We start from the raw sequence: 25,301 nt of genomic DNA on the forward strand, positions 1-25,301 counted from the left end.
AAGCACTGTAATTGTTCTTGCGGGGTGATAATTGAGGCTGAATTATAAGGCGCGGTTGAAGATTGAACGTTTACAATTGTGGTTCTGATGCTTTCTATTTTCTCAGTGAAGAAGTTCATGAAATCATTACTACTAAACTGTAACGGGATATTTTGTTCAGGTGACGTCTGTTTATTTGTTAGTCTAGCCACGGTGTTAAATAAAAACCTTGGATTGTTTTGGTTGTTTTCTATTAGTTTGCGGAGGTGCTCAGCCCTGGCTGCTTTTAGGGCCTTTCTATAACGTGACATACTGTCTTTCCACGTGATTCTAAAGACCTCTAAATTAGTTTGTTTCCAACAGGCAAGAATTGTAACCGTGTTGTTAAATTTTTTTTACAAACATTTTTTATCATAGAGAATGTTTAAATACTAATTAAAAACAATTGTTAATAGTCTGTGTTATTAATGGTCTACGTCGTTTCCAACTGTATTTGATTCTTTGCCAAGTACCCCCTGACCGACCGCCAATCATTTGAGATAGAAATAAAAGCTATATAGTGATGTGATGTATCATTATGAGATTTATTACACAAATGAAAAACATTTGCAATAATAAACATTAGCAATCGGGAGACATGGTTTTTACCACTTAATGAAGTTTTGTTTTATAAATCGTCAAACATGATTTTTACCACTTCATTAAGTTTTGCTAAGTAGAAAGCCTTTCTTTAAAGCGAATTTCGTTTTGTAAAAATTGTATCTTAATTTTAATAAATGTTGCATCAACCAATTGCATGTATTTAATAAATAAAAAGCAAATATAGTAGACAATATTAAATAACCGTAAATAACCGTGACATCGAGGCTCCGATGCGCCGCGTTCACTTGCATTGCATTGTGAAGTTGAACTAGAGCGCATCTCATCGTAAATGAATGTAGCATTAAATATCTTTGCAGCATCCTTTCTAGAACAGACAAGGGCTTTCTTGCGGCTTACATCAGCAGAGCATTGCGTCGTCCATAGACCGCAAAACAATCAGCGGATGGCGGGCGGGTGCGGCTTTGAAATCTGGTCAAAAAACGCTGGTGCGGATGAACTAATACCCCATCCGCGTATCTCTATTGATAACAACATTGAACACTACACAAATATTAATTTTATTCATACTAAGTTGTCCTATATCAGACGAACGTCACAACACCGCTTTTCTTTTGATTAATTTTATACCCTGAGAATTCACCAAACATCTTCAGAATTTGGCCAACAGCCTGGACAGACCTCCCTAGATCAGTTAAAAACAAAACGACATCATCTGCAAAAAGAGACAAGCGATGTTCTGTTCCTCCGATTTGAATACCAGTAATATCAAGGGAATTACGTATTGCCATAGTGAGTGGCTCGATAGCAAACAAGAAAAGAAGGGGCGATAATGGGCATCCTTGTCGTGTCGATCTACATAGGCTAAAAGTCTCGATAACTGACTGTTACACCTTTTTACAACTTTGGCTACGGGCTCTGTATATAGTAATTGAATCCAGGGTTTTTCCTGCATAGAGAATTATGAGGCGGCCGCCTCCATCAAATTTCGTGCCGCCTCCGGCTCTCGACAAAACTCTGACAGACAGTCATGGTCAGATACACTTTTTCCACCGTGACGGTTCTGTTGCAGTTACCGCTTGTGTCCATTCTCAAACCGTATAGTGCTGCTGCGCGCAGTGCGCGGATAAGTAATAAAAACATTCCATTCCAATTAATCGAGGGTGGATGACAGATAAATAATTTTGTGTTGAGTTTAATAAAGACACGGAACTCTCATCACGGTAAACGCAATGAACGTGCGTCACTTTACTTTCGTTTTCAACAACGTAATTCTCTTCATGGAAAACCAATCAAGGAAAACATATCAGGAGGACTCGACAATAACGCTTGTCTGGGACCATATACTTTGTCCGGGACACGTGTGTTTTTTTTCTTTCTTTCTTTTTTGAAGGGAAAAAATTAGAGAGACTTGTAGCCCATCCGGACAAATGCCCTGATTAAAAGATCAAGATTGAAACCGAGACTGATTTCATAACAGTTCAATAAACAAAAAGTTAAAATTAAGTCACTTACATTTTAGATGCAATGACTGTTTTTGTTCTGCTTCAGCAGCGAAAATAGTTCCAAACGAAGATCACAGCAGAACCATACTCATCTCACAACAACACTCAGCCATGTTTCATTACTGAATGATTCAGCGTTTTGAACGAATCGGTTGAGTCAAAGATTCAATTACCTATTCATAAACTGCCTCATTCTGAAAGAATCAGCCTTTTGAACGAATCGTTTGAATGAATGACTCAATGACTCGCTCATTAAGACGTTCGCCTGCCGCCTCCTACTGGCGGTTTAGTTTCATAAAGTATATTCTTTTCTACATTCCTTATTTGTATATTCAAAAATATTTAAAATAATCTAATTTAATACAGTTATACTTTTTCAATGTAAATTATTTAATTTTATTGGAAACAGCCTAGTGTCTTATTATTTTAATTGAATATATTGATCAAATTTAAGAATTTGAAATGAAAGATGGAGCAAACATTTAATAAAATAAAACCTTATATAGGTACAAAAAATCATTCTGTTTTCAAACAGTGATGTAATGAAACATTGACAACTTAAGTTTGAATGGAGTAAGCCTCTGTTAAGGCTATTAAGGAAATGTAATTTTGCCAAAAGAAGAACTTTTATTTGAAATAAATGTTAATTTTAAATCAGCCTACTTCAGTGTGATATGTTACCATATTATCATGCTTAACACTGAAAATTTGAATAATTGTAATGTGATCAGATGCAGATATCTAAATCAAAGAATATGGGTGGTTTGCAGGTGGATTTTTTTTATTTTTAACAGTGGATTTGGGTGACTCAAAGTGCACCAGATTAATGCATTTATCTTTAAAATGTACAAAGATTTTCTTACGGGGGGGCATGCCCCCGGACCCCCCTAAAGGTAACAACCTCCACCCACAAAAATAATACCGAAAACACATTAGGCTATATTTAATTACCTTATTATTAAAATACATTATTCAAATTTTACCACCTCCGCCTCATTTTGAGCCAGGAAAAACCCTGGAATCCATTTCAAATATTTTTCTCCCAAGCCAAATCTTTTGAGTGTCCCAAAAAGATAACACCATTCGATCCTGTCAAACGCCTTTTCGGCATCTGGCATCTGGCATTATACATTTCAAGTAGATGAGGTAATAATTTATCTGAAAATCTCTGTAAGATATTTGTAATTTGTAGTGATTACAATTTAGCTCAAAGGAATTATTAATTAATTTATAGGGAATTCAAAAGAGTCACTTATTACAACCGAGCAAATGACTCGTTCGCGGTTCATTTGAACTGGCTGCAATTATCAACTCTGCAACGGATATAAATATCCGAACTATAGTGAAACACTATATAGTTAGCAAGGTAACTTAGATCAGAAGTTTAAGACATTAAATTTGTAAGCACAATAACACAAGTAATATTTCTCTTTAAAATACAAACAAGACTTTATTGATTATTCTAACACATACAACTAATATCTAACACAGACACACACATTCATACGCGTTGCAGAAAGAAAGAGAGTAAGGAAAGATTAAGTTTTAAGAGTGAGTTTAAGAGTGAGATGATGTAATCCCAAGTTTCTATGCACTTATAAAACACAACCTGAATGAACCATCAATCATTAGTTTAACCCTTTTATCGTTTCCTAGGTTATTAAATCAGTATCAAATACACCAGTTCAGTTTAAGAGTCTGGAGGCAGTACTTGCTTGTCTTTGCTTTTGGGGATTCCCTTTTTGTTGCGCGTAAAGGGTTTTCCCGGTCCGTTCGTTGGCTGGTCTCCGTGCCTGATGTCTGGGTCACGTGGTCAGTCACGTCGCGTGCTGGCGGAATGAAAGTCTTTGTTTGAAGCTGGCTTTGCAGAAGAAACGTGGCTCGAAATGTTGTCGCAAAACTTAACTTAGAACCGAGACTCACAACGGAAAAGAAAGGAAACTAAGAAAAGAAAGGAAATTGAGAAGAGTAGATGATGGCTTGAATGAAGCTTAACCCATGTTCTTCAGATCTTGATTTGGGTTATTTTGTCTGCACGTTTTACATGGTTACTTGTCTGTCTTAGATCTTCATCTCCCGCTGCATTTTTGGTTCTGCCCTGAAAACTCTAAACTTTGTTCTGGTGTTAAGATTTTAAACTCAAATGTCCGCCCAGCCTCCTGGATCAGTTCTAACCAATTAGACACTGTCTTTGTTTAGGAGGTGGCGTTCTCTTCACTTCTTATCATAAATCAAGCTTATCTGTGCTCTCCTTACTCTTTAAGCTCTAGCAAAGAGTACAGAGGCCACAGCTAAGACATTATTACTATTATAAGAATCCGAAACATTTTCCACAGATTTCAATCAAGCCATCCTTTGAATTAAGAACATATGATCATATCGATATGAAACACAACACATTTTCATTCAAAAATCTAACAATTCTAACAATTACATGAATTGTATGGCATCTAAGCATATCAGATACACCCATCTATTGTAGGAACAATATAGAATCATGTCGTTGCATGATGCTTGATCTATAAGTCCATTGAAAATTGTTCTTGAATGATTTTATTTATGTTATAGGTAAAATCTCAGCTCTGTGGTTTGAAACGATTTTACACCCTGAGGTCTATCAGAGGTCCTTAAGGAGGGGGGAGTCTAGAATGTTGTGGGCTCGAGCAGCTTCTGCTGTTATCTTGATCGGGCTGAATTGTGCTATCTCTGAGCCAGTCATTCTTTTCCAAGCTATCTTACATTGACCAGTTCTTCCTTTAGTTGGGCTCATCTTCTTTGAAGCTTGCATGACCATAAAGTTCTTAGCTGGGGGTTTTCGTTGGTCAACGGAGACTGGCTGGCTGGAGCCTTCTTTTATGGCTCTGGGGTTGGTGATTTGGTGTCTGGAATGTTCAGTTCTGTGAGAAATTATGTTTGAACAATTCACCTGGAAGATTCATTTGTGTTTGTTTCGCACTCAATCCTACATCTCTTATAAAGCTCAATAGACAGGCCATCAGGGCCAGGGGCTTTGCCTGTATTCATATGGGTGAGTGCCTCCTTAAGTTCTTGAATGCTCAGTTTTCCATCTAGATCGTTTTTAGTTTCCTCTGACAAGGTTGGGAATTGAAGTTGGTCCAGAAACTGATCCTGTTTATCCATATTATCTGGATATTGAGATTTATATAAATTTTCATAATATTCTGCAAAAGCGTCATTTATACATTTTGGATCCACTAAATCAGTGCTTCTCAATCTTTTTTCAATGACGTACCCCCTATCAAATTTTTTCTCAGCCAAGTACCCCCTGACCGGCCCTAATCATTTGAGATAGAAATAAAAGCTATGACTACTATATGCCATCATTATGAGATTTATTAAACAATGTAAATGAAAAACATTTGCAATAATAAACATTTACAATAATAAACAATGTATCATTACCGATAACCGATCATGCAGTTTAAGTACCCCTTGACTGGCCCCAAACATGTTTGATAAAATAACCTATAAATAATATATATACAGTGTGTATATATATATATGTTGTGTATAACATTTTAGCTCAAAAACACTTGTAATAATAAACAACAAACTAAGTTGCACTTATAATTTAGTGCGAAACATCTCCTTGTGCTTCACTGAGGATCTTGGTCATCCTCGGTGGCAGGGAGGACACAGCAGTGATCAGACTCTTTTCCAGGCCCAGTCTGTTTCTCTGCTTTGTTTTGATCACAGTCATTGCAGAAAATGAGGCCTCACACAAATATGTGGATCCAAAGGGCAGTAGCTGCTGCAAAGCTTTTTCTCCCAGCTCAGGGTACTCCTTTTTTTTACACACACCCAAAACTGCGTTACAGTGGAGTTTTCATATTTCATCCGTAGGCCATAGTCAGATGACACATCCAAGAGTTTTTCCTGGTGACAGAGAGGGAGCTTGTTTCTGCTTTCTTCTGACAAAAGAAATGGGTTTCTCACCCAACTGAGTTGTGCAGATTTCTCCTCCATGTCAGGAAAGTATGAGTTAAAACTCACAATCAGGTTGGCCAAATGTTCTTCTATGATGGACTTCACTGGTGCTCTCTCCACATCTTCCCTGGAGAGGAAAGCATCCACCTGAGAAAAGCAGGTGAGATCCCCCTGTACACATGCCTGTTTCCACAACTCTGCTTTCTTCAGAAAACCACCCACCTTATCATACAGGTTCAGAACGTGGGTGTCCTTGCCCTGCAGACACACATTCAGCTCATTCAATTTGCTGAATATATCTGCCAGATAGCACAGCTTTGCAAGCCAATCTTTATCTTCAAACAGGGTGGCATATGGAGATCTTTGCTCTGACAAAAAGGTGTGCACCTCCGCCCGTAGTTCCAACAGCCTGCTCAGTATCCTCCCTCGAGATAGCCAGCGCACTTCTGTATGTAGCAGCAGTTGTGTATGTTCAGCTCCTATGTCCTCACAGAGGCGGTGAAACGGTCGTGCATTGAGTGGCCTTGACTTAATAAAGTTAATCACTTTAATGCTGTCATTCAAAACGTCATGCAACACAGGACTTATATTTTTGGATGCCAGTGCTTCCCTGTGTATGACACAGTGATTCCACTGCACTTCTGGATGTTTACTTCTAATACGCGTCATGAGCCCTTTAATACGGCCTGTGATTGACGCGGCTCCGTCAGTGCAGACACTCTTGCAGTTTCTCCAGTCCAGCTCGTTTTCAATGAAGAAATTATCCACAACATTAAAAAGGTCCTCTCCTGTTGTTTTCCCTTCTAAGCTCTTGCAGAAAAGTACATTTTCATAAATGTCGTCGATATCCACATACCTCACAAACGCAATGAGCTGTGCCTTGCCACTGACATCGGTCGACTCATCAAGCTGGAGTGAAAATGCTTCGCCAAGTTTTCCCACTACTTGTTCAACAATATCCGCTCCCATTCTTTCTATTCTGCGGGAAACGGTGTCATTAGACAAAGGCACTGTTTTTAATTTATCCGCGGCATTTTTGTCCAGCATTGTCTCAGTTAATACAACAGCGGCTGGGAGTAACAGGTCCTCAGCGATCGTGAACGGCTTTTTGGCTTTAGCTACGAGCAGTGACACCGCATATGACGCCTGTAGTGCTTTGGCTGATGTTGTGGAGACTTTTCGCATTGTTTCCTGCGATGATCTAAACTCAGCAAGTTTTCTCTTGAAAAATTCTGGTGGCTTTCCAACATGACACTGATGTTTGGTGCTGAGATGTCTCTGGAGGTGCGCAGGTTTCATCGAGCTGTTTGCTAGTTTCTCATTCATTTGTTTAATTCTGTTTAATTCTGCCTAGCACCTGTTTAAGCTTGACAATTTTGTTCAGACCTCTTACATTCCAACTAGACACATTTATAACTGAGGTATCAAACATAAATTATTCTTAATCTCAATTTCAGGCCATGTAAAGTCATCAAACACAAAAAATATGGAGTGAGCTCCTTATCACAAAACCCCACACATTTCCCCAAACGAAATGTGATGTTAAACCCTTTAAGACTAGGAACTTGGGTTGTATAAAACGTTTCATCCACATAGTGGGTAACGTGTAAATCTGAACACATAACATAGCCACACATGGGCTAGCTGTAGTAGAAATGTTTGGACCATAATAAAACTTGACGCACATAAACGTGCACCCAGTGCGTGATAAAAAAAAAAAAAAAAAAAAATCTATATCAATAATACAAAAAATAAAAGCAACATACCTTAAGACAATCATGCCAGTAACGTATTTTAACAATAAGGCACCTTACTAAATTATCCGTTGAATTTTGTCCATTTTCATGGCCATTACTCGTCAGTGGCTCCATGCAGGAGAAAAGAAAGAAGCGGTAAGCACAAAGCTTAGTTTAAGTCTCGGAGTCGTCACAAGTCTGTGAGCTTATTTCCTGAACGTATTCTTCAGCCTCAGCAACCGATTTAAAAATCCTGCGTTTGTCATTGTGCGTGATGATCAGATGGGCTGGATACAGCATGCCATACCGAATATTCAGTGCACTAGGGCTGGGCGGTATGACGGTTTTATATCGTTACCGCGGTAGAAAATATCAACCGTAAAAGATTTTTTCATTCCGTGTATACGACTATATAAAAAGAAAAGACTTTTTAAATCTGGGGAAAAAGAAGAGTTGAGGACGGTCCAAAAACAACTAAGATGGGAGATTAGGAAAGGAAAAGACAGTTACAGGAAGAAGTTGGAGTCACGCCTCCAACAAAACAACATAAGGGAGGTTTGGCGGGGTCTGAAAACCATCTCTGGTCAGAACAAAGTCAGTGGCAGAGGCTTTGTTTCTGGTGACTGTGACAGGGCAAATGAATTAAATCTTTTTTTCAATAGATTTGATTCTACCCCCTCTCCTCCCACCTCCAACCAGACTTCAGACCTGTCGGTGAGTCAATCTTTTCCTCTCTGGCCACTGCGGACCAACTCATCCCCCCTGTATTCAGTATGACCTACTTCACAACTGTCTATTGACTTTTCATTTATGGATGCTTCACACCCCTCTACCCATCCGTCTCTCCAGGGAGCTTCTATACCTCCCTCTAGCAGCCTCTCTCTGACAGTCAATCAGGTGAGGAAGGAGCTAAAAAAGATCAAGGCAAGAAAGGCACCGGGCCCGGATGGAATCTGCCCCAGAATGCTTAAAGATTGTGCAGATCAGCTCAGCGAAGTCATCCTGCACATCTTCAACTTGAGCCTGAGTCTGGAGCGAGTTCCAGTCCTTTGGAAGACTTCGTGTGTTGTTCCAGTTCCAAAAACTGCACATCCCAGGGAGCCCAATCACTTCAGACCAGTTGCCTTAACCCTTTAGGCGCCAAGTTTTTTTTTAAAAAAATGCTGGATTTTGACATCAAAATTTCAAAAGCTTGTGGCTTGAAAGGGCTTAAATATAGAGATATACTGTAAATTAGAAAAATGTTGGGGATGACTGAAAGTTTATATGGGGTGTAAATATACTAATCTAATTTGCATATTATGACGTCATCAGGGGGCGGCCCTCTTGAATTTCATAATATTCAGGAAATAGTAGATATTGAACTGATGTTTGAACTTATTTGCATGTTTTATTTTTATTTATCCTCATTCCAAATGATGAGAAAAGAGGAAACCAACAATAACAGGAGAAAGTACTAAATTATTACTATACTATATAGTAAAATGCATGTGAACAGTAGCCTACTTTTTGATCAGTTCATCAGTAATATTCAGGAAATAGTAGATATTGAATTGATGTTGGAATTTATTTACATGAGGAAACCAACAATAAAATAGGAGAAAGTACTAAATTATTACTATATTACAATATTTTAGTAGTAAAACACATGTGAACAGTAGCCTACTTTTGGATCAGTTCATCAGTAATATTCAGGAAAAAATATATATAGAGTGTTTTTTTTTTTTTGTCTTTTTATCCTCATTCCAAATGATCAGGAAAAGAGTACACTAAGCTTACGTCCACCCCTGCCACCCCCATCCCCGTTGGGCAAATGGTCAAAATGATCTGTTTGTGCTTCGTGAACACTCGCACCTTGCACGGCGGCACCATTGCGCGGCAAAGATGTACCGGGAGATGCGCGCGCGTGCGGCACGTTGCGCGGCAAAGATGTACCGGGAGATGCATGCGCGGCACCATTGCGCGGCAAAGATGTACTGGGAGAAGCGCGGGCGGCACCATTGCGCGGCAAAGATGTACCGGGAGAAGCGCGGGCGGCACCATTGCGCGGCAAAGATGTACCGGGAGAAGCGCGATCATTAGACGGCCGATCGTCATTTCCAAAAGGCAAATATTCCTCTTCAGAGTCAGAATAGGCGAATAACATTTGAACACATCCTCACGGACCACAGTACAAGTTTTTATTAGCCATTTTCTCTCACAAATCTCACAATTTACTCAGACGCTCTGAACTGAACTGCTTCCGCATCAATGACACGATCGCTCACTTGCTCTGCTGTTTCCTCCAACACTTTGAATAGGAACATGACGTCATTTTGGTCTTGAATCGAAGTATTACATGTCTGCCATCTAGTGGTAGGGAATACAAATGAGATATTACACCATATTAGGATATACAGCCTGTTTTATTAAGTATGATGTCTTGTCGCAATTTTGCGACTTTGGCGCTTAGAGGGTTAACTTCACACCTGATGAAGACCTTGGAGAGGATTGTACTACGACATCTGAGAACCGTGGTGAGTTCAGAACTGGATCCCCTACAGTTCGCTTACCAACCAGGCATAGGGGTGGAGGATGCCATCATCTATCTTTCACACAGAGCACTGTCACATCTGGAGAGCACTGGGAGCACTGTGAGGGTCATGTTTTTTGATTTTTCCAGTGCTTTCAATACAGTTCAACCATCGCTGCTCTGGGGGAAGCTATTGGGGGCTGGTGTTGACCAACACCTGTCTGCATGGACCATCAGTTACCTCACTGACAGACCACAGTATGTGAGGCTCCAGGACTGTGTGTCTGATGTGGTGATGAGCAGCACAGGAGCACCACAGGAGACAGTGCTTGCTCCTTTTCTCTACACCCTGTATACAGCGGACTTCAGGCATAACACAAGCAGCTGTCACATGCAGAAGTTCTCAGACGATACTGCCATTGTTGGGAGGGTTGCAGAGGAGAATGACCAGGAGTACCGGGAGGTCATCGGGGACTTTGCCAACTGGTGTGAGTCAAACCACCTTCACATCAACGCTAGCAAGACAAAGGAGATGATAGTTGAATTTCGCCGGAGGCCACCTGGTGCTACACCGGTGAACATTCAGGGTGTTTACATTGAGATGGTGGAGACATACAAATACATGGGTGTTCACCTTAACAAGAAACTAGACTGGTCCACAAACACAGATGTCCTGTACAAGAAGGGCCAAAGCCGTCTCCACCTGCTGAGGAGGCTGAGTTCTTTCGGTGTGTGCAGGTCTCTGTTAAAAACTTTTTATGACTTTTATGAAGTAGCCTGCGGGGAGCTGGGACTACAGAAAGGGACAGGAAAAAGCTTAATAAACTGGTGAAGAAGGCTAGCTCTGTTCTGGTCTGCCCTCTGGACACCATAGAGGAGGTGGGGGAGAGGAGGATGTTAGCCAGGTTGACATCTATTATGGGCAACACTTCTCACCCCCTGCATGAGACTGTGAGCTCCTTGAGCAGCTCCTTCAGTAGCAGACTGCTGCACCCTCAGTGTAAGGAGCGCTTCCGCAGGTCCTTCATTCCAGCAGCAGTCAGACTCTTTAATGCAACATCATAATGCAGCACTGCTAGCTGCTTCTGAACTTTGAGTAGCACCGGACAATTATTCTACATTATGTGTATTTCTTTATCTATTTATTACGTGTGTCACCTACAATTGTGCAATATGTTACCTCCGTTCATTTACACTATACTTATCTGTATACTTGTATATTTGTATTTATATACTGTCTGTTTACATAAGGTTGGTTATTGTGTGAATACAGTTGTTTTCTAATCATCATTATTACTGTTATTGTAGCTACTCTTATTCTATTCTATTCTATTTTTTCATTCCCTATATTTTTGTATTTCTTACTTTATTTTTTATTTTTTAGCTGATGTAACACAGATATTTCCCCAGTGTGGGATTAATAAAGTCAATCAATCAATCAATCAATCAATACCGCAACATGTAAATAAGTGGGCGTGGTTAACTCACATGCAGCGTGCGAGAGACACTGAGATTTGTCAAAGAAACATGGAGAAAGCAGATCAAGAGGATCCACAAAGGAATTACGTTTTCTAAAGGGTTGTTGTTAATGTGATATTTTCGGGGGGAAAGGCGCAGCAGTCAACTAGAGCAGTGCGGCAGGAGGAGTGCACGATCGCAATGAAGCTTACTTGACAACAACAGTTAATATATCAATATCGTAACGAATAGAAATAACCTTAAATAATGTATAGTTATCTGCATCTTTCTGTCTCTTATGTATAGTTACTTTTTAAACATGAAACTCGCATTCAGTATGACACGCGAGCGGTTGCCGTGGTAATGAACAACCTGCTTGTTAAAGCAAATGTATAATCCTGTATCTGTGGCAAAATTACTAAATATGCAGCGCGAGTTATATATTTCTAACTCCAAACAATTGGCCACTGAAACAGCTGATCAAATCTTGCTTCGATTCAATGCGTGATTACAACTTGTCATTCAAATTAACCGATCGCATTTTACTGACGCAAAAGACGCGTGCGTGCACTGAGAGGGAGCGCGGCGTGTCGGTGTGTTCACCAAGCTATGTAAAATAATGGCGCAGTTACAAGATGTGTATAATTTACACGACTTAGTCAACACTAACAGTAGCTGCTGTTCGGTTTTCATACTGCTGTTCTCCTAGTCACTTATGAACTTGACACTTCTGAACCTCTCTTGATTAAAGCTTTAGATGACGGGTTGCCAGATATCATGTACCGGGAAAACATTTAAACATAACTAGTATCTACTAATATCCTACCAAATTAAAAGGGAGTAACTAATTTATTATGAATAGAATAGTTCAATATAAAATATTCAGATATTATAAACTGATTGATGAAGTAAAGCAATAACATGAGATTGAAAAATTATTCAGCAACACTTTATTTAAAGTTGAATTGCACCTATGTGTTGTATTTAGTATCAATCAGTTGGGGGAAGTTCATCTAAAAGTTGATGAGAGTGTTTTGTTTACTATATTTAGCTATTAAAAATAGTTTACCAAATAAATAATTGACCAAATAAAAGAAAAGAAAATTCAAACAAAGTGAAGTACTTTTACAAAGCCCTTTTTGTCGATTTTTCGAGAATAACTACAGTAGTTACATATACTACAGTTACAGTTACATATAAATAACTATATCGTGAAATATATCGTTACCGTGAAATAAAATTAGTCATACCGTGAAACAGAATTTTGGTCATACCGCCCACCCCTACAGTGCACGAAGCTGGGTTTTCACACCGTTGAAGCGCTGCTGCAGTTTGCGTGTCTCCGCGGAGAGGTCAGGGAAAAAAGTGACTCGTTGATTCTCATAGTGTAGGCTACCTCCGTCATCTTCCTGGCGGTTCTCAGGGTTGCTTCCCGGTCCCGGTAGTTCAGAAACTTCATTATTACCACCCGTGGCGATGTAGATTTAGGGTTAATAGGCCTGATCCTGTGTGCTCTCTCTATGATGGGGGACAAGGTGAAACCTTCACCTAGTGTATCTCGGAGCCACTTCTCCAGAAAACCACACAGATCTGAGCCCTCTGATTTTTCGGGTAGCCCAACCAGTCTCAAGTTGGAGCGTCTTCTCCTGTCTTCTTGCTCTGTAATTCTGTCGCAAAGAGTCTCCACAGTTTTCTCCAGTATTTTAACTTTGCCTTGAAGAGAGGTTACATCATCTTCTGTTTGCGAGATTCGCTCCTCCGTCTCATTGATTCTTCGAGAGTAGAAATGTATATCCCCTTTTATATCGTTAATTTCTTTCAGCATGTCGGTAGATTGTTTAGCCATGTCACCTTTCAACGACAGAATTTCCTTGAAGGTCACTGTTTGTCGGACTTGGCGTCACCGGTGCATCCGGTGTTTCGGGTGTCTCTGGAGTCTCCGATGCCTCCCATGTATTGGCTTCATTGGAAATATCCAGCGGTGTTTTGCTAGCATTAGCCGTGTCCACATTAGCCCCTTTGCCTTGTGAAGCCGTTTTACCTGGTTGTTGGCCAGTTTTAGCGTTTTTTGGTGGCATATTGTCCAGTAGAAATATCAAGTTGTAAGCTATCTGGGATGTTGAGGATATGAAACTGATCAGGAAGATTCTTTATAGTCAAGTCACCTTTATTTATAAAGCGCTTTTTACAATACAGATTGCATCAAAGCAGCTTCACAATGATAACATGAAAATAATAAAACAAAGTTTGTTTCTAGGAGAAAATTGCGTCATCGTCCACCTTAAGTAAGGCAGATCAATAATATTGTTGAATATTAAATGTCCCCAACTAAGCAAGCCAAAAGCCAAGGCAACAGTGGCAAGGAACCAAAATCCATCAGGTGACAGAATGGAGAAAAAAGCCTTGGGAGAACCCAGGCTAAGTTGGGGGCCAGTTCTCCTCTGGCCAACGAGCGAACAGTGTATGATTATGATCCAGGCAGCATTACAGGTCAGAAGTCAGATTGGTGATGGATGGCATTTTTGACGTTGCGACGTGTCTCGCAGCTTTTTCAGCGTCGCCCTCGGGACACTAACTTCTTTTCCATTCATCAGCGCTGCGGTTCTGCTTTTGGATACTATTATGCGCGTCTCATGTTTTTAAGAGCAAAAATGTGTTCTGTTTGATCATCCCCTTATGCCCGTCACTCAGATGTAAAAATAAATAAATCAAATTGTACAGATAGTGAAACTAAAGGGCTTCTCCTCATGTGGGCAAATGAAGACAGGCGCATGCGTTTAGAGATAATTTCCGATGAATTGCATCACAGAATTTATGTGTGAATTCTAGTAATTTTACAGTAATTTACTGGGATTAGCGTGTGAAAGTGGTCACATAGACTATCACGGGAAATAAGACTGTCAATTAGGGGCGGAACGGTACATGTGTTCGTATCGAATCGAATTGGTACGGGCGTCACGGTTCGGTGCACGAATTTAAACGGAGAATACAAGGTATACAAATAAATAAAACTCGCGTGCAAATTAATTAATGTAATGCGGAACTACTTAGCTCTGAACCCATAGATATGTCTGAACCGCTCTGAACCCTGTGCTCTGAACCTGCGTTCGCTTAACGTTGGCTTCGTGCATCCTATTCGCTTTGGACTAGTGTCGAATTTGACGCTCTATTTTCAGCTGGAGTGTGTGTGCGTGCGTGTGCGTGCGTGTGCGCGCGCGATCGAACTGTGTGTGTGTGTGTGTGTGTGTGTGTGTGTGTGTGTGAGAGTGAGAGAGAGATGCGCGACCACGATCGAACAGTGGAAACATTGTCATTTTCCGTCATTTTGTTTATACGGGACATAATTAAAACGGCAAACTACAACTGTCACCCAACCAAAATCTCTCTCACACACACACACACACACACACACACACACACACACACACACACACACACACACACACACACACACACACACACACACACAAACTGTTTTAAAAGTAAAACATATATCTAACCCCATTTCTAAACAGTCTGTGGGTTTTAATTGCATTGATTTTAATTTCTTGTCCTCGGAGCACTAATCTGTTTATTTTTAAATTACACATACATTGATTAAAAAAGAAAATCAAATGTGTTTTTAATGTTAGTATTATTTTATACAGAAATCAATTAGCCTATTTATAGAATAAAGTTAGAGTTAATTGAAATTAAGGAAAACAAATATATTGATCTGAAATATAGCAAATCCATTTTAAATTCATTCAGGTACAATTACTAAACATATCGCAAAGTCTTTGTCTTTTTATTAATTTAATTAATAAACTAATTATATAAAACTATTGTCAGTGCACTAAAAATAAACTGGTTGTATGCCCTTATTAATAAAACTTTTTTTTTTTAAATACAAGGCTTAAGAAATGTATAAAAATACCTTCTGCATTTTTGTTTAGCTTTTCCCTCCATTGTATCGAAATCGTACCGAACCGTGATGTCTGAACCGAGGTACGAACCGAACCGTGACTTCTGTGTACCGTTCCACCCCTACTGTCAATATCCCAAGGACATCTAGACTCCAATCAAAGAGAAAACTTGGTTGAAGAAAAACACAAATAGTTAATTGTTATTATAGAGTCTAAGATTACATTCCCACAATAATTGTCTTATTTTGTCATTTTGTTTGCATTTGTTGACAGAGTCAGAGAAACAGAGTCGTTTGATGGCACTACTGGAAAGGCTCCATGGCAAACACAATTCAACCCGGTCCTGGCAGGAGACCAGCAAAGTGGTGCGGCAGGCAATGGTAAGACCCTCTGATAGAAGAGCTTCTTGGAGAATCATAGCATATATCTATTCACAGTAGGGCTGGGCGATATGGCCAAAAAATCATATCTCGGTATTTTTGGGTTAAATGGCGATATACGATATATATCTCGGTACTTTCTACATTTTTCCATTTGGATAAAGAAAATCTGTATTTATTTAAAAAACATGCCATTTTCATCCTGCCCAATGATATCCTACAAACAATGTTGATATTGGAGAATATGGAAACAAATATAGTGAATGTAATGTAGGCTATGCAGTATATTATGTGCAAAAAGGTGGTTAAAATCACATTACATTCTAACAAAAATAATGCTTTTGTTTTTAAATTGACTAAAGGCTAAACTAAAAATGAAAAAAACAAAAGAACTTAGCCTGCGTTTGATTACCCCGTTATGATGGTCACTTTCATAAAAATATACTTGTAGGCTTAAAATTCCCCATATGGCATATTTATTGTTTCCAACAACAAATATTTTAGCAATATGTATATTTTAGTCAGAATTATTGCGCTACTATTCTATTGTGCTCCGTCTGTTTGGCCCGCATGCGCGCGGCGTCGCTCATTCACGGAAGCTTGAATATTAGCGGAGATTCAATTGCAGAAGCTCGTCCTCTCCTGACAGTGAAATGGACATATTTGTTTGACTTTCTAACATTTACAGATGGAGAATATACCTGTGAAATGTAAGTTAGCAACACAACACATCTCAAACGCATCAAACAGCGCAAGTTTTTATCTGTCAGTCAGCAACAGTATCTGTCAGTAAGCATCTGACAGGGCAAGCTGCTTTAAACTTGTTAACTATATCTTACCAGTTATTTTGAAGCCCTTAATATAAGCTTGTGTCGTGTTTAGGACAAATTGTACTTGGCTATGTACTTTCACTGCGGCAGCTCACACCGCGTCTTCCGCTGTTTTTCAGATGTGCTCGTATCAAACTACTGTATCGATATAAACGGTATTGCCTCATTCCATATCGTTTCAAAAAAAATATCGATATATCGTACAAACTCGATATACCGCCCAGCCCTAATTCACAGTTCTATAAATGTTGGTCATTTTTTTATGAACATTGTTTTTTTTACATCCCTTTGTCTGTTTTATTGTCTGTTCAGGAAAAGCGTGGGATCATTAATACAGCTGGAAACCCACTGCTGCTCAACTGTTTAGAGACACTGCAAAGGGCACAAAAAGGTGCATTTAATCAATACATTTCAATGTAGATTTAGTGCATATATATTTATCACCAATACCGATTCGCAGGTTTATGTGCTTTATAACTGAAATGCAGAACTGATATTTATTAGTTTGTTTGTTTTTGACAATTAAAACAGTATTTTACTGGACAAACTGTTTTTATTTTATGTTATTTTTTTAACTTTTTGTACTTGCTGTAAGTTCTGTAATATCACTCCCTCCTAATAAATAGAGGAGTCTAAAAGAGTGCAAAAAAAGTGCATTGTCACTAATGTCTTTTATAAATAAAAGATTTGATCAGTAAACTATCAGGTACCTAAAAGCATGTCAAAATTATTCTAACAAATACAAATAAAAAAGCGCATACAACATTCTAAATCGCTGAATAAAAAAACTATTTCTAATATAGTGTAGTTTAGTGCTCCCAGTTACATCTTTTTATTTATAACAATACGCAAAATAAATTTACAAAGTCTAATGTTTTCAAAATGAAGAACATAAAATATAGCTGCAAGCAGCGATGACAGGCCCAAGCCCTAGTGCCACCGCCACCGCACACACAGCAATGAATGGGTTAAACTCTTTTCAGAGTGTAATTGACAACTGACACACACACTCATAAATGCAGAGAGAGAGATAGAGAGAGAGAGAGACTGGGGGAGGGGAAGGATAGGCAGAGAGACAGTGAGATTCAGATTTAACAACATTTTAAACAAAGAATAAAATCTATACTGTGACAAAGCTGTTTTTGATCAAGTCACAATTTAAATCCAAATATGTCATTGTCTGAAAACAATTTTCTTAAGAGTTTGATAATCATTTTTCTTAACACGTTTGATCTACCCTGTTTAAAAATAGCCTTTTTTCTGCCATCTAGTGTGTATTATGTTGTTTGTTTTCTTTTTTTCAACCACACTAATCTGCCTATTTTAACTTATACATCATGCACTAATTGAAAAAAAAAGTGTTTATTTCTAATACATATATTATTCTAGATAGAAATAAATTGTGTATGATTCAAAGGAGAATGTTGTTTAGTGTCATGAATTAATCTCAATTTTAAAGAAAACAAATATATTGATCTGAAATGTAGCACATTGATTTGAAATTAATTCGTTCAATTATCAAACATACAATCTTAATTTAAAGGGTAACTCTCACCAAGATGCAACCTATGGTCTTTTTGTAAATCTACCCGCGGCAAACTTTCGTTTAAAAGCATAATTAGAATGGAAACGCCACTTTTAATTTTGACTGTATTTTCGTTCTCGGTCAAATTGCCTTTTGAATGGGAGTGCTTGGGGCAATTCTATGATAGCATCAAAAATCGCAATTTTTAAAACTCTAAGAAGGCTCAACACAACATGAAACTTTGCTCGAAGTATCACCTGGGGCTCTTCACATGAACTCGAGCATTGAGAACATTGTTTGTGTACACAGAGTTTACTAAAATGAAAGATTTTGAACAACTATCTGTAGCTGTGTCCGCCGGCATCTTGACAGTCAAGAATAGTCAATCTCCGAATGTGAATGAACTGACTCTGAATTTTAGTATTGCTTCTTATATGAGCATCCTTTCAAATACAAGGTCAATATTGATTTTCACTAATGACAACAAATTATCCGTGAATTTATATGGAACTAAGCTTTAGGAGCTTTCCATCTTTACTCTGCTCCCTGTTACGTTGCATTTGGAGATCGGCATTTATTTTCGGCTCATATTTACTGCTGTCTTTCAGCCGTTATGCTGTTTTCATCACCTGAAATTTCAGTGCATCCCTACTAAACGAGCTACAGCAATCTGTCACACTACATTAAAGGGTTAACTAAAATCCTTATTTTAGTTTTAATAATAGTTTTGGTAAATGGATAATTTGGTAATTAATCTTCAATAATATAAAAAAAAAAAAAAAAAAAAAAAAAGATAAAAGATTGATCTTCAGATTTAGAAGTCAGTATCGAGATGGTTATAATATTGTGATGCATTGAATAAAACCTGTTTTTACCCACCCGTATTGTTGCTCACTGTTATACATAAAATGTGTTAATGCCTACTTTTTCTCTCACTATAAAATGTGTTTTAAATATATCATGACTATTTGATATAATTTTGAATATCAAATGATGTCCTGAATCTCCTGTTTCTGTTTCTTCTGCATCCCTCATCATCAGTATCTTCGTTGCCATCAATGACGGATCGTCTGGAGTCCATTGCTCGGCAAAACATGTGAGATAATATACTTTTTTTTTTATCCCCATCTTTTTGTATACATATTTACTATGCTAAAAGTACTCAACCCCCTAATTTTTCCATGTCTGGTAGGCTTGATCACACTGCTGTTTATTATCACAGTGTTTCCCATAGGTTGAGAATTTACTTGTGGTGGTAGGCAGGGCGAAGTGGTGCAGCACTTTTTGAGCGGGTTCAGAATAAACTAGTCAAACAAAGGTTTATGAACTCTATTTATTACAGAAAATACTCAATATCATTAACAAATAATTTAGAAATTCATATTATGCATAAATTCATATTTATAAAATTATACTACGAGGAACAAATATTTTCATAACGAAATCTTCCAAAACTATTTACAAAGTTGACAGGTTCTGTCTGAGCAATGAATTTTTCTCTGCTTTGAAAAAAAAAAGTTCTAAGGCCTGCCTATGGATAAGGGCAGGTCCGTTTATACTAATCCTTAAGCATGCAGCAAGGTGCTCTCCTTGAAGTTTATTTTGCATGTCAGTTTTGATCTGAAATAGAAACAAACTTGCATAACCATTTTGGAAAATAGCACACTAGAAAATTAACTGACTATTTTCTATTTGTGCTTTCCTGCATTATGGTTTAAAATCACTGAGAAGTCTTGCTCACAATTTAATATTGTTTAAGGCCATTTCACGATTTCAGTCTATATATTTAGTCTATGTTCTTTAAATAGATATCATATAGATCAGTGGTTGTCACTCTTCGAGTGGCGTGCGCCCTAAGGCTTTTAACATCCTTCTGCGTACCCCCTCTCTGCAGTCACACCTTTTTCAGTAAGGGACAATATTTGCCCCTTTAAATCGATTTTTCCAGTGCATTTTTTACCTTTTCAAATACCTTTATAAAATAAATAATGCTTTAAATAAAAAAAATGTTCAATAGAGAAATATGCAATGATGGTAAAATCAAAGTGATGCTTTTAAATTTTAAATTAAAACCGCCAGTAGGTGGCGACAAGTCACGGTCTTTATGAGTGAGTCATCGAGTCATTCATTCATTCAGTAACGAAGCAAGTGGTGTTGTGGCAAATTCAAAGTTCTTTTTGGTTCAGGTCTCAAAGAAGTTATTAAGTTATAGCAAATATAACACAGTATGTTAACCCTGAAATGAGGGAAACTCTGAGTTTTCTGTTTCAGAATGGGAGGTATGTTAAACCTGAGAAAGCAGAGTAAGTCAAGCCCGTTTCTGAAAGAGAGGTAACTTATACTCAGAGTCAGTTACCATGGTAACTTTGTGAACCTAACCTGGTCGGGAGCAGGTTCCCTTACGTAAACCCAGAGTTTCTGTCGGTCTCCTCCCCTTTTTTAAAGGGGAAGCGGTGTTTAAACACCTCATTCATTCTTTCAGTAAATTTTTATTAATAAAATTAATAAAATTAATATTTTATTAATAAATAAAATATAGCTATTTTTACTGCAGTTTTTTTCTATTTTTTTTTTTATAAGATGAAGTCTATATAACTCCTTAACTGGCAACTGAAAATACAGTAGTAGATTAGAGTTACATAATGTAGTCCTAAACAAATTCTACAGAATTAAACTGTGGCATTTACTGGAAATCACTGAAATGTGTTCATCTGTGCAACAGAAGTTGATGGGCCGTCCTCCTGCTGTTCTTCCACACTCTGAGGGCGGAGGGAGAGATAAGAATACCCGTTTATACTTAGATTTAAACTTAGATTATCCACATAAAAATTTGAAAAAATCTGAATGGGTAGATTGTTTGATGTGTAGACGCATAATATTAACATTACCTCTGTAGGCCTCTCTGTGGCAGCAGAAACTATTTATCCTCATCGTCCTGTGAAGATGAGCATTTGGTTGAGTGCACTTTATAACACTATTTGTTATAATTTCTGGTGTATTGAGTAGGCGACTTACAACTGCCTGGGGTTCTGTTGGGACAGGAGGCTCCAAAAGACAGATATTACCATCAGAATCTGTTAGGACCAACAAAAAACCCAACCTCAAAGTAAAATAAATGGAAATATAAAAAATAGCCTATCTAAAAAATAACACATATGTAAACCTCTTATATTTTATGAGGTCCTTGGATCTTTGGGAGTGACTGGCTCTGAAGTCCCTCCTGGAATTCCCTCAGCCAAAAGTGCTGCTACACTGCTAGACACTGGATGCTATTTAGTTATTTAATATGTCAAATGTTTGTAAAGTCAGGTAGCCTACACCCATGATATGCTCAAGCCTTACCTGATTGAATTATGTTTTTATATTTAATTTTCAGCTGCTGCCATGTTCTTTTAATGCCTGCAGGATTGCTCCACATGAAAATTAAAATTAGGTTGAATAACATACTGTTCTTCAGTTTCACCTCTGATATTATAACAGTTCGGTAAGTTACTCTAAAATAGTTATCAATGTTATCTTCAACAGTGTAATTAGATTAATGTAATAATTACTATCTTTAGAAAGTATTGGTCTTCTTATTACTAATTGCTAAATCCCATATCAACCTCAACCACTTGAACAATACAAGGAGAGACAAGAAACTGCACTTTTAATGCTTTCAAATAAACAATATACAATTGCATGAACTATTCTTGAATTGACCAAAGTGTGTAGAGGGAGAAGGTTACATAAAAAATATACCTTTTAAAAATGTATGTTAAATCCACTATTGTTTTATACAGAATTGTTCTCTATGATCTATGCAGTAGCCTATTTAATGTAATTACATCAGATTTTATTTTAAATTACAGAAGAATTAAGAGTTATCCCTTTAATTAAATCACAATATTTAGATTACTTGGTAATTAATTACACCCAACACTAGAGATGCACCGATTGATCGGCTGGTGACCGGAATTGGCCGATTTTCACGTGATCGGCCGTAACCGGCGACCGGCCGGTCAGTCTGACAAATGCCGATTTTATGCCGGTCAAATGCACTCGGGCGCCGCATGATTAACATTGCGCAACATCAGCATCACACGAGCACATGGAGCACATGTAGAAAACCTTGTGAATTACGTCCGTTCAGACCGCAAGCGCGTATTTTTTTTCGGCGTGCATATGTTAATCAATATGAGTGCATTCACAACTGGAGCAGGAGTAGCGCGAGCGTCAAGCAGGAGCGTCGCGAGCAGTGAAGCGCGTGTTTCGCCTAGTCGCCTAGTCTATTTGCTGCACTGCTCGCGCTCAATTAAAGGGAAATCACACTTTTGGTTGAAAATAGCCTAAATAGGGTTTCACAAAAAAGTGCCCAAAATGCACAGAATTTGCGTGTTTTAACAAGAACTGGAGTAGGCTATGTCAGAAAAGAAAACAAAGACTAATATTTTTATAGAAAATGTACCCATTTAAACTTGTTTTATTATTCAGTTTGAAGTGATTGCAATAGGCCTGTGTGTGTGTGCTTTGAGAAATATCTTTATACTGCAAGGCTATATTTATTTTATTTTTTATTTATATATTATTTTATTGCCATTCCCTGTTTTCATACAGACGTTTCGTTTGCTAAATACATATATATATAAAATTATTGGATATTGAATGTGAAAAGGAAATGGTTCTTCCACAACACTGCACTTTAGATGTGTGTGAACTATGCAAATTGTAAAATGTTCTATTACAGAAATTATATAAAATAAATATTTGTGTGTGCTGTAAAGTGGTTAGAAAAAATGAAATCGAAATCGGCTAAAATCGGTATCGGCAGGTCAAACTTAATGAAAAATCGGAAATCGGAATCGGCCCAGAAAATTGTAATCGGTGCATCTCTACCCAACACTGTATAACAGTAATTCCTCTTTTTGTTTGGCGCTGTTGCCATGGTGACTCGTAATATCTGCGCTCCATTGATAATGGCTTTTTATAGTTGTGGCGCACGCGCTTAACTCAGAGTAGGTCAACTCAGAGTTGATTGAACTAACTCATTTCAGCTGTTCTGTAACCGAAAACTCAGAGTTTCCCATCTCAGGGTAAGTCAACTCAGAGTTCAAGTTTTAACTCAGAGTTGGTTGAACCTCCTTATTGAAACAGGCCCCTGGTCATCTGAGGTTACAATGGCCAGTGTTCATGTCTTATACTTTCTTATCTCTAGGTGCCCAATGGGCACCCTCATATCTATCTCTTCTTCTTTGTCACTCCTTGTGGCCTTGCCACCATTAAAAACATCTCTCCCTAGACCTTCTTCTATTGGTGGAATATCTCAAAAAACATGTTTTTCTGCCAGCGCATCCCAGCAACTGCATTTACATACTTTTTGGGTACTTTTCCATTCTCTTATCCTTGTAACTGGGTACTTTTCCATTCTCTTATCCTTGTGACCCATTTTCTGCTTGGCATTACAGTATTCAGACTTTCACATGAGATGAGGAAATTTCTTTAACATAATCCGCCCTTTGGGACTAACTTTAGTCCCACCTTCACTTTTGTCCCAGAATGTATCTTCATGAATAAACCTCTCTCTGTTATCTATCAATCATGGCCAATATAGACTATCCATCTTTCTTATCAGTAGGCTTTCATCACAAAGGTACACTCTGGAGGAATAGTGAGACCAAACATCTCCACCCCCCTTTGACTGGAGTGGAGTAAAAGATCTCACCTTCCTGTTGGATCATCACTCTGAAGGGATGGATTACTTTAACCCTCTGATGGTTTATGGGGTCTTTTGGGACCCCAAATGACTTTTACTCAAATTAAAAAAAATGTTCCCTTTGTCTAAATGGTATGAAACCTTCTACGGCTCTTAACACTTTCTAGATCTACAAAAAAAATAAAATAAAGTGGAATGATATCTGTTTTTATGTTAGCGTGACAAAAATTGTGACACTCGTGGTCTTCGGGGTCTCTGGAGACCCCGCAATCAAAATAGACAAAATTCATCATCAAAATCAGAAACAACGCAGAACACATCGACAGAAATGGCACAAATAAAGTGGCACACTTCCACCAATGCAAAAAACATCCACAATGCTAAATTATATTGCTCACAACACACGTGTACACACACACACACACACACACACACACACATATAGAGGAATACATTTTTGAGACTATAAAAACTGTTCTCTTATCATTTGTAAAATAAAATCATCCAAAATGCAGTACCACCACAAAAATAAATTGGTGACACTGACACATTGAAAATGTGCACACACACACACACACACACACACACACACACACACACACACACACACACACACACACACACACACACACACACACACACACACACACACACATTTGTAAGGCTATAATGTCAAATAAAATCATCCAAAATGCAGATCCAACACAAATATAAAGTGGTGACACTGACACTGACAATGTGTACTCACACACTCTCTCTCTCTCTCTCACACACACACACACACACACACACACACACACACACACACACACACACACACACACACACACACACACGAACATTTGTAAGGCTATAATTTGTCAAATAAAATTATCCAAAATGCAGTACCACCACAAAAATAAATTGGTGACACTGACACATTGAAAATGTACACACGCACACACACACACACACACACACACACACACACACACACACACACACACACACACACACACACACACACACACACACACACACACACACATTTGTAAGGCTATAATTTGTCAAATAAAATCATCCAAAATGCAGAACCAACACAAATATAAAGTGGTGACACTGACATCGACAATGTGTACTCGCACACTCTCTCTCTCACACACACACACACACACACACACACACACACACGCACGCACACACACACACACACACACACACACACACACACACACACACACACACAGGAACA

The 25,301-nt window shown here is 38.3% G+C and overlaps 1 protein-coding gene across 2 annotated transcripts in view; it reads left to right on the forward strand.

Moving 5' to 3' along the window:
* med1 (mediator complex subunit 1) overlaps positions 1 to 25,301 on the forward strand; it is a 266,384-nt gene that overhangs the window by 17,381 nt on the left and 223,702 nt on the right. For both annotated transcript variants that reach the window (XM_081394647.1, XM_081394646.1), the window contains exons 2-4: positions 15,917 to 16,023; positions 17,166 to 17,244; positions 19,420 to 19,474. In XM_081394647.1, the coding sequence (XP_081250773.1) occupies positions 15,917 to 16,023; positions 17,166 to 17,244; positions 19,420 to 19,474 (241 nt within the window). The remainder of the gene's footprint in view (positions 1 to 15,916; positions 16,024 to 17,165; positions 17,245 to 19,419; positions 19,475 to 25,301) is intronic.

This window comes from Scardinius erythrophthalmus (assembly GCF_964197995.2).
Source record: "Scardinius erythrophthalmus genome assembly, contig: HAP1_SCAFFOLD_94, whole genome shotgun sequence".
Classification (NCBI taxonomy): domain Eukaryota; kingdom Metazoa; phylum Chordata; class Actinopteri; order Cypriniformes; family Leuciscidae; genus Scardinius; species Scardinius erythrophthalmus.